At 35.8% G+C, this 13,091-nt stretch overlaps 1 protein-coding gene across 1 annotated transcript in view; it reads right to left on the bottom strand.

Moving 5' to 3' along the window:
* The window catches only part of MSR1 (macrophage scavenger receptor 1), a 77,358-nt gene that overhangs the window by 28,184 nt on the left and 36,083 nt on the right, over positions 1–13,091 (bottom strand). The window contains exons 7-8 of the mRNA XM_054561218.2: positions 12,039–12,119; positions 5,409–5,462 (exon numbers count right to left, since the gene is read on the bottom strand). Coding sequence (XP_054417193.2) covers positions 5,409–5,462; positions 12,039–12,119 — 135 coding nt within the window. The remainder of the gene's footprint in view (positions 1–5,408; positions 5,463–12,038; positions 12,120–13,091) is intronic.

The following is a 13,091-nucleotide window of genomic DNA, read 5'->3' on the forward strand; positions in this document are numbered from 1 at the left end:
AACCAATGGATTTTTCCTATCATTGTCTGAGTTTTAGATAGGATACTCAAAATTCTCATCCTAGTTGTAGTCTCATTGCACATGAGCAAAGAATGATGAGAAATACTACCAAACCACATATTGGTAATTGAGATATTTAGGACAGAGCCTCACACAAGTGTTATATTGTATGGTAGGAATCATTTTGCTTGACTGAAACATCACTCTTCCAAGTTAAGGTGAGAACACAGCAGACAATTCACTATGACTAGCATCAGAGCTTAGTGCAGGCTTCTTTTCTCTTCATTACCCATTTTTAAAGCTGATAAAAATTTGTGCCATTTGTACCAATAATTTGAACAGGGCATTCATTCAGCATCCATTTTTTGTCTAAAGGGAGAAGAGAAGCCTTTCTTCCCTAATTTGAAAAGTTTGTATTAGTTTTTCACACTGAAAAATCTATATTTAGTCTAGGATGTCAGACGACTTTTTAACTAAATCCCTGGAATTGTCTCCCAGCATCTCTGGGACCGAGGCCATCCTGTGGCTGATGTAGACCAAGGTCTGCTGAAGAAGGCTGCTCATACTCTACCTGACTTGCAGTGCAGAATGGGACAGGAGGTCTCATAAAATTAAACCAAGGAAAAAGAGATACGACTTATCTCTAGATATTTGTATAAACTGGCTATTCAATGTTGCTAGCCTGCTAACAGTCAGGAGTATCTGAACAAGTGGCTAATTCTTCTCTCCCTTTTATTTCTGGAGATTTTAGTGTCACGTAGGCATAAAACCAGAGTACCATTGACAACTCTAACTTCTTTCAACCTTTCTTGGAATTTTCTCATCAGCAGTGTCTTGGGCCCATGCTTTGTCCTTCAGAGACTGGACTCTTGTTTTATTAGCCTGACATTTTGTTCTGACCTCTGTTGACAGCTTCTGGCCTCTGGCGTGCACTCTGTTTAGTAGCTTCTTTTATTTATAACTAATGCTCTTCTGCTCGACTCAGACAAACTCATTGATTTGCAATCTGGTCACACTTGCATTGCTCTATCTAATATAAAATCTTCTCTTTTTCTCTAGCATCTCTCTTTTTGCCATGACATGTATTCAGCTTCTTGCATTTTCATTTCACTTTCACTCCTATTCTGATTACAGATTAAAACTGTCTGCATTATACTAGCGGGGAAAAGCTATTCCAGTTCAGAGAGATCACTGCGAAGCATACCTTACATCTTTAAAGGACTTTATGATTTCACAGAGCATCTTCACACACACAATGTCTTACCTGATCCTCACAACAACCCTGTGAGGTAGGTGTTAACATGTTCATTATACAAGGGTGGAAATAAAAATGCTGAGATACACATAGGCATACTATCTAGAGTTCTACTAGAATCTTAATAGTATGAATCTTGGGTCTGTGTGTTAAAACGTAAAGGAAAGAAGAGTTGTGAAAATGTAGTCTGTTGATCAGTAGAGAGAAACCAAAAATATAACATGTAATCCCATAAGAGCTTTTTAGAACAAAATAATATTGGTATTCTTTTTCATGATCAAAATATTTTTGTTTGAAATGACCAGGTAATATACGAAAAGTTTTATTTTTGGCTTAAATGGGTTGGATAAATTGCCCAAGCTCGACTTCACTTCAAAACTTAAAAAAAAAAAAAATATATATATATATATATATATATATATGCTGTAATTTGGAAAATAAGAAGATGAGAAGGTAAACTAAGAATCAATTTTTAAAAAATATTCTAAGGAATTAAACATTTTTTATCTCCTCTGCATACCTATCCAGCCCTGTTCTTCCCCCAGTATAGCTTAGATGTATTGTAATTGCTTGTTCATTTGTCTACATCTCTCAGGGATAATTAGATCTGTAAAACCAGAGACAATTATCTCTTATTAGCTGTTATGTCCAGCTCATGGAGGTACACAATGGACATGTGAATTAATGAATTGATGATTGAATGAATGGATTTTCTTCTATGACATCCCTATCTCTGGTTGAGAATAATGTTTGAATATAAAGAACTCGCATATTATCAGTACCCATGACAGTTCTCCTAGAACCCAATAAATTAAATTGTGTTCTAGACTCTAGGTGAATGAGTGTAGTCCAGCCTGTACAACAGAGCAAGACTCTGTCTCTTAAAACAAGAAAAAGAAAAAAAAAAAATAAAGCCCTTGACTCATTCTTTACTTTGATCAAAAATGCTTTGGAAAAAGACCAGTATTCATTTAAGATTGAGCTGATTCCTTAGTAAAAATCAAATGAAAAACAAATGGGTTTTTCCTATCATTGTATGAGTTTTAGACAGGATACTTAAAATTCACACCCTAGTTGTAGTCTCATTGCGCATGAGCAAAGCATGACGAGAAATACTACCAAACCACATATTGGTAATTGAGATATTTAGGACAAAGCCTCACACAAGTGTTATATTGTATGGTAGGAATCATTTTGCTTGACTGAAACATCACTCTTCCAAGTTAGGGTGAGAACACAGCAGTTCTCCTAGAACCCAATAAATTAAATTGGGTTCAAGACTCTAGGTGAATGGGTGGCAGAGAACTGAGGACTGGTTGGAGCAGCCCTCCAGTCCATGCATGAGAGGTGTCCAGGCTGGGGGTGATAGGGGAAAGGGGTGATGGTGGAGTAACTGGAGTAAGAAGAGGTATGAGCATGGGAGCAGAGGCCCAAACAGCACCAGGGACCAGGAGAGGAGGCCACGTGGAAGTCAGCTACAACACGGGAACCAAAGTCATTTGGAGGAGTCACAAAAGGATCTTGGAAGTCAGTTGTGCAGATGACTTGTCCAGAGGTGAAGGGCCATTTAATGAGATGGTAGCAGAGGATGTCCCGCCCAACCCACCTGATCTTAAAAGGGCCCCGCCCTAATATGATCAGTGAGTTGTACTGGTCCTGACACATATATAAAAGAGGAAATTAATTATTTTTATCATATTTAAAGAAAGCCTTAAAAAATGTTAAAAATGCATATGAAAAAATTCAATATAAATTTTCACATACCAGAATTAACTAAAGATGTGGGGAATCAGGCACTTTCATACAGAATAAGTTGGTACAACCTTTTAGCAGCCATTTGCAAGAATTCATCAAATGGTAAAATGTATATAACTTTTGAATCATTGATTCTACTTCTAGCAAATTCCCTATTAAAAAGTATTCCCACAAGATTATATGTGAGAGTGTTGAATGTAGCATTGTTTATTAAAGTCTGACCAAAGCAAACAAAAATCATTTAGTGTTCAGGACTACAGGAGTGAATGGCTATATTATGGTAGTTATGGTATAGCTGAATAATAGAATAATGTGTAGCCATTGAGAGAAAAGAGGTAGAGTCATATATAATGATATGGACAGATGAATATACCACATGAGATGTTTATGTACATCATTCTTTCTTTTTAAAGCATTTTGCAGTTGTCATATACTCTACATGAGGAGGGAGGACATGGTGGAGAATGCAGAGGCTGTATACAAACATCCCTCTTACTCCTTCCTCAAAGAAAGCATGTGCATAAACTCCAAAATAGCCATGAAAATATCTGTAACTGAAAACATTTCTGAACATATCTGAAGAAAATGTTCAAAGCATTTGATAACCTTAGGTAATGGAAGACAGTGGGGTGCTGTTTGCACAGTAAATATTAAAAAAAAAGTTTCTTATTTGCAAAACTTGACTAAAGTCAATGTTAAGAAGCTCAGAGAAAGCCTCAGGAGAAGGAGATAAAAACAAAAGATAAAATAAAGGGCAGAGATAAAGATAAACATAAGGATAAGAAGGAGAACTTTTTAAGAGGAGCTCAGCTGAAAGTAAATGGAGTGAAAAGGAGAAAGAAAGAAGTAAGTCGAGTAAAAAGTATACAGCAGGTGTGCCGGGCACGGTGGCTCATGCCTGTAATCCCAGCACTTTGGGAGGCTGAGGTGGGCAGATCATGAGGTCAGGAGATCGAGACCAGCCTGGTCAACATGGTGAAACCCCATCTCTACTAAATAACAAAAGTTAGCTGGGCGTGGCGGCATGTGCCTGTATTCCCAGCTACTCAGGAGGCTGAGGCAGGAGAAGAATCATTTGAAGCTGGGAGGCGGAGGTTGCAGTGAGCCGAGATGGTGCCACTACACTCCAGCCTGGCGACAGAGCGAGACTCCATCTCAAAAAAAAAAAAACAACAACAAAACAAACAAACAAAAAAACAAAAAAGTATACAGCATTCAAAAGTGACCACATTAAAGAATGAATGGATAGAATGGAGAAAAGAAAGACAGATTAATGTTTCTATTGTTTTAATATAATAATAACAGTAATACTCATTAAGTAACACTAAACTACTCCAAAGACACACAACACTCTGTTGTACTTTGAAAGCATCATGATTACACTAATGGCTACTGTAACGGCTGGTATTCACAACCATGCCCTACTTTGTCTAAATATGGCATACCTGCACAATATTAGTTAAAATAATTAGGTTTTGTAAGGCAGATAAATTGGTACTGTATATTTCTAGATAATGATTGCAAATAAAAACTGCTAGATTTTGGTACATAAAAGGATTTGCCATTATCTGTCTAAAACAGACCCCTGATGATTAAATATGATCACCCTGTTTGTGTCACCTATCCCATGGACACACAGACACACACACACATCACATGTAGTTTCTACTGGGAATACAGAGGGAGGAGCTTTTTGATTCTGAGAAGTTAAGTGAGGATTCCACATTCCTCTTCATAATCCTTTCATTATATCAGTATACATTCAGCCTAGACACAACAATTGACTTACAGCATGGCAAATAGAAGACATCTCATCTAATATTTAGTTTTTAAGGTCCAATTAACAGGTTGTGTATATTGCAACATGAGGTCGGCATTAGATTGACAAATATTCTTGTTGTGAAATCTATTCTGTTGTAGGTTTAAAGGTTTAGAACATGGAATACCACATTTTAAGTTTTTAGTAAAATAAACAAAAAGCCCCAGCCATCAGATAGTTAATTTTTCAGGGTTCTTAAACTGTCCAAATTCTTATATTTAAGGTTTCATTTAGTAAGGAAGGAGGTTGTAATTGTTTCTCTTCATAAGCTTGATTTTCCCTCCGTGGATAGAAACTGACTTGAAAATTGAACAATTTTCTTTGTGGAATTTTTAGAAAATAGTATTCATCACAAAAACAAAAGACAAATGGATAATGAGATTGAAAGAGTTGTATAATATAATCTATTTGTTTTACCCCAATTAGCATGCTTATTTGTAGAAAATTATGTTTGGCTTCCATAGAGTCTGTATGAATCTGTGCCGAAGTTCCCAACATTTGCCTCAAGCCCAGATCTCTAGTATCACAGACTTACTTATTACAAGAATTCACACAGAAAACAAAATACTATATACTTACTTAATGTGTTTCCACTCCCCTTTTCCCCTTTCTGGCCTTTTGGTCCAGAATTTCCTTGAGAAAAGAAGAAAAATATTTGTTTTTAATCAGGGCAATTCACAATGTTTGCTTTAACTGGAGACAGATCATCACAAGGTAATTAAAAATGTATAAAAACTTACAGATGTTGAAATGTATAATAACATTGATGTTAATAATAATAATAGTTATTACTTAGGAAGCTCCATTCTGAACCCAGTATTGTGATATTTCAAATTATTTACAAGGCCCTAAATGCCCCATTTTCCTAAATCAAGCAAAGCTGAAGAATAAGGAGTTTGTTTTGTACTTATTCATCCTCCTTTTCTCCTCTTCCTTTGACTGGGTCTTATTCACACCCCCAGGAAGTCCAATGCCTTCCGTGAGCTCCCACATCCCGTTCTTCTATTCACATTACAATTTATGGTTTTCATTTTTCATTTCTTTAGAGTGTACCATCCCCAAAAACTGGGCTGCCAATGAACTTCTGGGAGTGTTGAGATTCTTAGTCATTGGGAAGGTAGGAAGATACCTGGAGCATTCACATCTCTAGGATGATCACCTTTGGTTTTGAGAAACCTCACCCATTTACACAGGGGTGTGGTACAAATATTTCATACGAGGGTCAGGGCTTGAAATGGATGCAGAAACATTGCTAGATCTTGGTTTTTGCCAAGGGATTGCTACTTCACCCACTGTCTCATTTTTAAAGGGATCTGCAGGAGATCTTTGTTTAGTACCAAGAAATCTCTTAAGACTGGTGCTGTTCCTGCTTATTGAGTTTTTTTTTCCAACAGCCATCAGATACAATAAGATCTTCAAGTAATTATTATCTTGACATAAATGTAGAACTGATCCTAGTGCTCTAGTGCTCTCTGTCTCGAAGTCAAAATCTTTGTTAATGTTTTTGATTCCCTCCAGCAAAATTCAGAACCTTCAACCTTTTCATCCTAGAGCTCAGAGGATGTAGTTTAACAACCATAGACTTCAAAATAATAATAGTAATAATTTAGAAAACCTTGTGTTGAATTATTTTGCTCTGCCACTTCCTGGGTATGTGACTTGGGACGAGTCTTTAAATCTTTCTGAGCTAAAGTTTATTCTTCTATAAAATAAAAAAATAACGCTTTCCATTGCAGAGTTGCCTGTTCATTAAGCACTTTGCCCATAAAAGATACACATAAAAGATCTAGTTCTTCCTATTTCTATTCCTCACCTCCTAAAGCTTAGCTGGAATCTTCTCTTTGTGATTTTATTCTCAGGGAATGAGAGAAAAACTTTTTCATCGCAGTTCATTTTATATGGCACAATTATATATAATTTTAGTGTTTATTTTTGATTTCTCTAGTTTACATTGTCTTCATCTGTGCTTTATTTTGAACATGTGTCATTATGTATTTCTTAGAGAAGATTTTTGGATCCTAATTTACCAGCTAAAAAAATACATATATATAATATAACATATATAATTACTAGCATGAGACTTGAGGCACTTATAGAGTAAACATTATTCCCAATTGAAATTGTATTTTGAAGATTTAATGAAATGCCAACCATTTTATATCAGGGCATAATATCAAATTTCTAATTCTCTAATTGCTTTGCATAATGTGATTATACTTTATATCATTAAATTCATTTCTTAATTGTAATTGAGTTGTTTCAGGTACTGCTAAATTGGCAAAAATCGTTGCTACCACAAAACCTTTCCTATATTTTGAGAGCATGCTTTAAAAAAATATAGTACCAAATTTTCATATCGCCAAGAGGAAAAAGGTCTAAGAAATTGTTAAAAATTAGGGAAGGGAGGAGTTAAAACAAAGTGTAACTGATCAGTTCTAATTCTTTTCATAAAAGAGAACATAATAAGCAAGCTTAATTTCATTATTTCAACATTAACTTCACAATGAGAAAAGATAAAGAAACTATGCATTGTTCTTAGAAGACTTTTCACACAGCAACTTGTCTTAGATATTTCAGAATAGACATGCTTAAGCCAGAGCATCAACCCACGAAAGGTCCTTGTAGCTCTCAGATTCTATGATAAATAAAAAATTAGTTTCATGTTTTTATTTTGCTTTTGTTCTTATACCACTGTGACTTTTCCTTTTAAAGATGATAAAATAAAATGTCTTATCTCCTTATAAAAAAAACAAATGTTTTATATCATTTTAACATGATTCAGAGATTTGCTTACTGATGATACTTGAAAATCTTTTCTCACACTTGAAAACAGCAAAAATATCCTTTCTAAAGGACAGGAATGTAGTGGTCTTTCAGAATGATACCTTTGGTCAAAAATGAATGCAAGGGCTTGGTCCAAACCTAGAGTTAACTATCTCCTGTCTTATGTATTACTCTTTAATAAAAAGTAACTTATATTTCTAAAAGCCATTCAAAAGTAAGAACCAGGTCATATGTAAGAGGATATTCTAACTTGAAAGAATATAAGAGGAGGTGTCTTCAATAACATCATCATGATTTCAAGCATTTTTTAGTGCCTCTTATACGAGCCGGATACTAGGTTAGATGTTTCTGCTTACATGCCTTAATTATACTAACCAAATTTCTGCAGCTGTAGCCCGCCTTTCCACCCCCCGTTTTTTTTTAAGCTGTTTTGAAATGTGATCATCCTCTCTCCTAAGCCTTGTGCTTCTTCCTGGTCCCTGAATTCCTCGCCTTATACCCACTCATTAACCTTACACTATCTTTTTGCTTTGCTTTCCTCTGTCTTCAGCCACTCCTCCTCTATTTTATCTTCCATAAGCATTTAAATGGTACTCAGATCCTTCCTTCAAAGAAAAAAAAATCAAATGAAACAAACAAAACTAACAAAAAATGCATCTCTTCCTCCTCCTCTGCATAGCGAGGCAGCTTGAGAGTTGAGTCTACCACATCTCCAACCCTTATCAACCATTCCCTTCTCTGCATACCCTAATCTGGTCATCACCCCCACCCCACAGAATCTGCTCTGAACAATGGCAACATCCCCACAGCATCAGGTGCAAAGAGCTTTTTGTAGACTTCACTTTACGTGACCACCTTTGAAACTCTGTCTTTTTTCATGCTCTGTTCTCTGGGTTTTCTTCTTCAGTTGGGCTACTTCTCTTTCATTTGCTACTTTGTTCATCTCAGCCTATACTTCTGGAACTACTTAAAGCTTTATGCTATGCCCTGTCTCTTTGTACCTTTCTACTCTCTACCCATGAAATATTATTAATATCAGTGGTTCTGAAGAATATTTATATAATCATAGCTAAACTTTGTCTTTTAATCTCTGGCCTCTCCTCGAAACTTCAGACTCATGTGTTCAACCATCTGTACATAGCTCCATGAATCACAGAAAGAAAATATTCAGTAAATGTGTTGAATAAATGAACTATGTATGGTCTAATATTTTAGATAATTCTGAAAATGACTATAACTTACCCTGAGGGAAACAATCAGGTTTTGAATGGACTTCAAGAGGCAAAACAGACAGAAGCACGTTATTTGCATGCTGAAAGTTCTACCACATTGAACAAGGTAGAACAGAACCTTCTACGGATTTTGAAGACGTGCAAGGTTTCACTTCAATTAAATCCTCCAAACTTTCTGAAGCAAATATGTCAGGTCTTATAAATGCACTACTCTATAGATCTGCTATGCATGGAGAAAGTATGAAGTCTTCTCTTTCTCTTCTCATGTTTGTATATCTTTTCAGTTGTAGACTGTCTTATTCACCCTTCATTTCCCTGTTTCTAGCACTGTATCCTTATGAGCAGTGTGTACTTAATCCATGTAGAAGGAAAGGGCAAGGTGAGAAGAAAAAGAGTGTGGGAGGGAGAATAGACGAAAATAGATGGAGGATGTTCTTTTTGAACTTTTTGCTTCAGAATCTGGTAATGTTTTTGATATCATTCACATAGTCCAGGCTGTGAAAAAACTACAACTCAAGCAATGTAAAGTATCAAAGAGTGTTTATATCATAAACTGGGGTCTTAGCTCTGAAATATATTACTTTATCTATCATGGACCTGTTTTTACATATTTCATATTTGACAATTATTGGACTTATTTCTAATTTTACCACCTTTTTCCGACTCTCGTAGAGGAGAGACTGTATTGTTCCTTCTTTTAGTCTGCAGTATAACTAGAGCAGCATCTGGCACTGATGCTGACATCTCTACCAGATTGGTGTCTTTTAATAAGAAGTGATGTCCTAAGGATATGTTTTGTCAAGGGACTTATTACCTCTGCCCTTGTTTTTCTTTGTGCTTGATTACTCTTTCTCCACTGTTTTTTTCCACCTAAACACGATGGCTTTCAAAATGTGGTCCCTGGACCAATAGCATCACCTTCACCTGGAAATTGGTGAGGATGCAAACCCAATCCCAGACCTACTGCATCAGAAACTCTGGGGTGGAGTCTCGTAAGCTGTTTTAACACATCCTCCTGGTGATTCCAACGCCTGCTATAGTTTGACAAATACAAACCTAAAGAAATTCTAGGCCTGTTTTAGTCCAGCACTAACAAACACTACTTTCTATCTAACACATTTTCTTACGGCATGGAATTAATCACTCCTTACTCTCTACTTCCAAATAGCATTTTGTCCAACCTCACCAAGGTTGTTTACTTACCACATGGCATAATAGCTAATTGCTTATGCATTTTTTTCTGTCTCCAGCTCCTTAAGAAAAGCAGCTGTGCTTTATTTATCTCCAGCACACAGTGACCCCTCATCAAGTTGTGTGAACTGGGTGAATGAATGAAATGATACTCTCCAAAGCTAAACATAGGTTTACCATTTGATCCAACAATCACACTCTGAGGTAAACTCCTGTCCACAAAAAAGCCAGCACATTAATGTTTATGGCTGCTTTATGTATAATTTCTAAAACTTATTTTTTTGAGTCAGGGTCTCACTCTGTTACCCAGGCTGGAGTGCAGTGGCATGATCTTGGTTCACTGCAACCTCTGCCTCCTGGGTTCAAGTGATCCTCCCACCTCAGCCTCCTGAATAGCTAGGATTACAGGAGTGTGCCACCATGCCTGGCTAATTTTTGTATTTTTTGGTAGAGACAGGGTTTCACCAGGTTGGCCAGGCTGGTCTCAAACTGATGACCTCAAGTGATCCACCCACCTCAGTGATCTGCCTGCCTTAGCCTCCAAAAGTGCTAGGATTACAGGTGTGAGTCACCACGCCCAGCCTAAAACTTTGAAGCAACCAAAGTGTCCTTTAATAGATGAATGGATAAACAAATTGTGGTAAATCCATAAAATGGAATACTATTGAGTAATAAAAAGAAATGAGCAATCAGACCATGAAAAGATATAGAGAAACCTTACATTCATGTTGCTAAGTGAAAGAAGCCAGTCTGACAAGGCTACATACTGTCTGATTCCAACTATATGACATTCTGGAAAAGGCAAAACTATGGAGTCAGTAAAAAGATCAGCAGCTGCCAAGACATTGTGGTGGGGAGGAATAGAGTTGATGGAGCACAGGGGAAATTTAGGGCAGTGAAACTATTCTGTCTAATACTGTAATGATGGATACATGACCTTATACATCTGCTGAAACACATAAACTGTACAACACAAAGAGTGGCCACTAATATACATTATAGATTTTGGGTAATAATGATATGTCAATGGTTACATATGTACCACACTAATGCAAGATGTTAATAGTAGAGGAAACCATGTGTGCATGGGTGGTTTATGGGAACTTTCTATGCTTTCTGCACAGTTTTTCTATAAATGTAAAACTGTTCTAAAAATAAAATGTATTTTTAAAATACCTCAATGATAGGGACGCTATTCCTTTTTTTACTTTTTTCTTATTTTTTAGAGACAGGGCCTCACTATGTTGCTCAGGCTCGTCTCAAACTCCTGAGCTAAGCAATCCTCCCACCTCAGCGTCTCAAATAGCTGGGACTACAGGTGCTCACCTCTGCATTTGGCCCGACTCTATTCTCTTGATGATAATTCACTTTGAAATTAGGAGACAGTAAACCTAGCTCTTTCTAAAATTGCTGTTCAAAGTTTGCAATTCAAACTTAGGCTACTGGCAGAGCTGATGGAAATAATATCATCATGTGTGTACATTTCAAAATGCTGAGCAACCTTGATTATTAAGCACTATTAGGTAACAGCAGACAATTTATTTTGCAGAGGATAGGATTTCAGACTTCTCTGTATTTTGCTAACAGTAACTTCACAGAGTCTGGCCAGTTGTGGTTAAATGGGTATTTACACTTTGCTTCTTTTTTTTTCTTTGTCAGTCTTTCAAATCTCTTTGTTCAAAGATGGATATCATTGTTCGTGATGATTTATGATTGTGAGGAGTTTATAACTCCTGTGTGTTTTTTTAAACGATTTTCCTCTGGGATATAGAGACTTTCCTCAGGTGAACAGAAATCAGTTTCAAAAATCTGATTTCAGCAATCATTTCTAGACCACAAAATAACTGCACATGAATACTAGTATTCACACAATGACCATTTTTTATCATCCAAGAATTTAAAAATATATATACTACATATATAACATTATGTATATATATATATAAATTATCTGGTGTCTCTTCTACATATTCTATAAAGAAAATACACATTATTGTAATACCTGGCCTTCCAGCATATCCTGGGAGTCCTCGACTTCCAGGAAAGCCAATTGCTCCCTGATCACCTTTAAGACCCGGAGGACCTACATTATTAATGAAGAAAAAAAGGAGGTAATAATTCATTTTCATACAGACTTGAGAGTATAATGAAAACATCTAGTTTTATAAGTGAATATGAAATTAGAGAATCTCCAAATGAAGGAGTAATATCTTTCCTAAAATTTAATGTTTGACAGTGAAAGATAATATAAGCAATAAATATAAACCTTAGTACATTCAGCACATTGCAGCTATTCAATAAATAATATATTGTTGGTAGAAATAAAAGCACATTAGAAAAAATAGATCTTGGAGTTTTAACCAGAAGACTTATGTAGTCAACCAGTAATCATCAAATGGCAGGATTTTGCTGTAGCTGAAATGAAAACTTTAAAATGCATAAGCTGAAAATTGAATTCTTAAGATTTGCCTTAGAAAAAAATGCAACTCAAGCAATGTAAACTATCAATGAGTGTTTTATAAAATAAATTGGTGTCTTGGCTCTGAAATATATTACTTTATCTATCACAGACCTGTTCTTACATATTTCACTGTAATCCCAGTGTAAATAAACATAAACACACACACACACACACACACACACACACGATACACAGATTTACTTATGAGTATGTACTATATACTTACACAAACCCGGGGTTTTATATGCTTAAATGAAAACTGAAAATGGATTTTTTAACCCAATATTACTATGGTGATCATAACAACTGCATATAAAAGAAAATGTTGTATTCCTATGAAATAAAATATTTTATCCTAGAGTTCAGTGGTCCTTGATAAACTATTTTAACAGTTTAGGCATCTTATTTTGTGTCATTATCAATTCAGAGAGATCTCATTCACCCAGTCTCACTTGATCCCTTGGGGAGGCACATTGTAAGAAATTGATTATACATCTTTTCCCAATACCAACATTTTGGAATATTACTTTTAGTTCATAAGTTCCAGAAGACAGGGCTTATATATATTAAATATATTTTAAAAATCTATTCTTG

Source organism: Pongo abelii, chromosome 7 (genome assembly GCF_028885655.2).
Source record: "Pongo abelii isolate AG06213 chromosome 7, NHGRI_mPonAbe1-v2.0_pri, whole genome shotgun sequence".
In the NCBI taxonomy this organism is placed as follows: Eukaryota; Metazoa; Chordata; class Mammalia; order Primates; family Hominidae; genus Pongo; species Pongo abelii.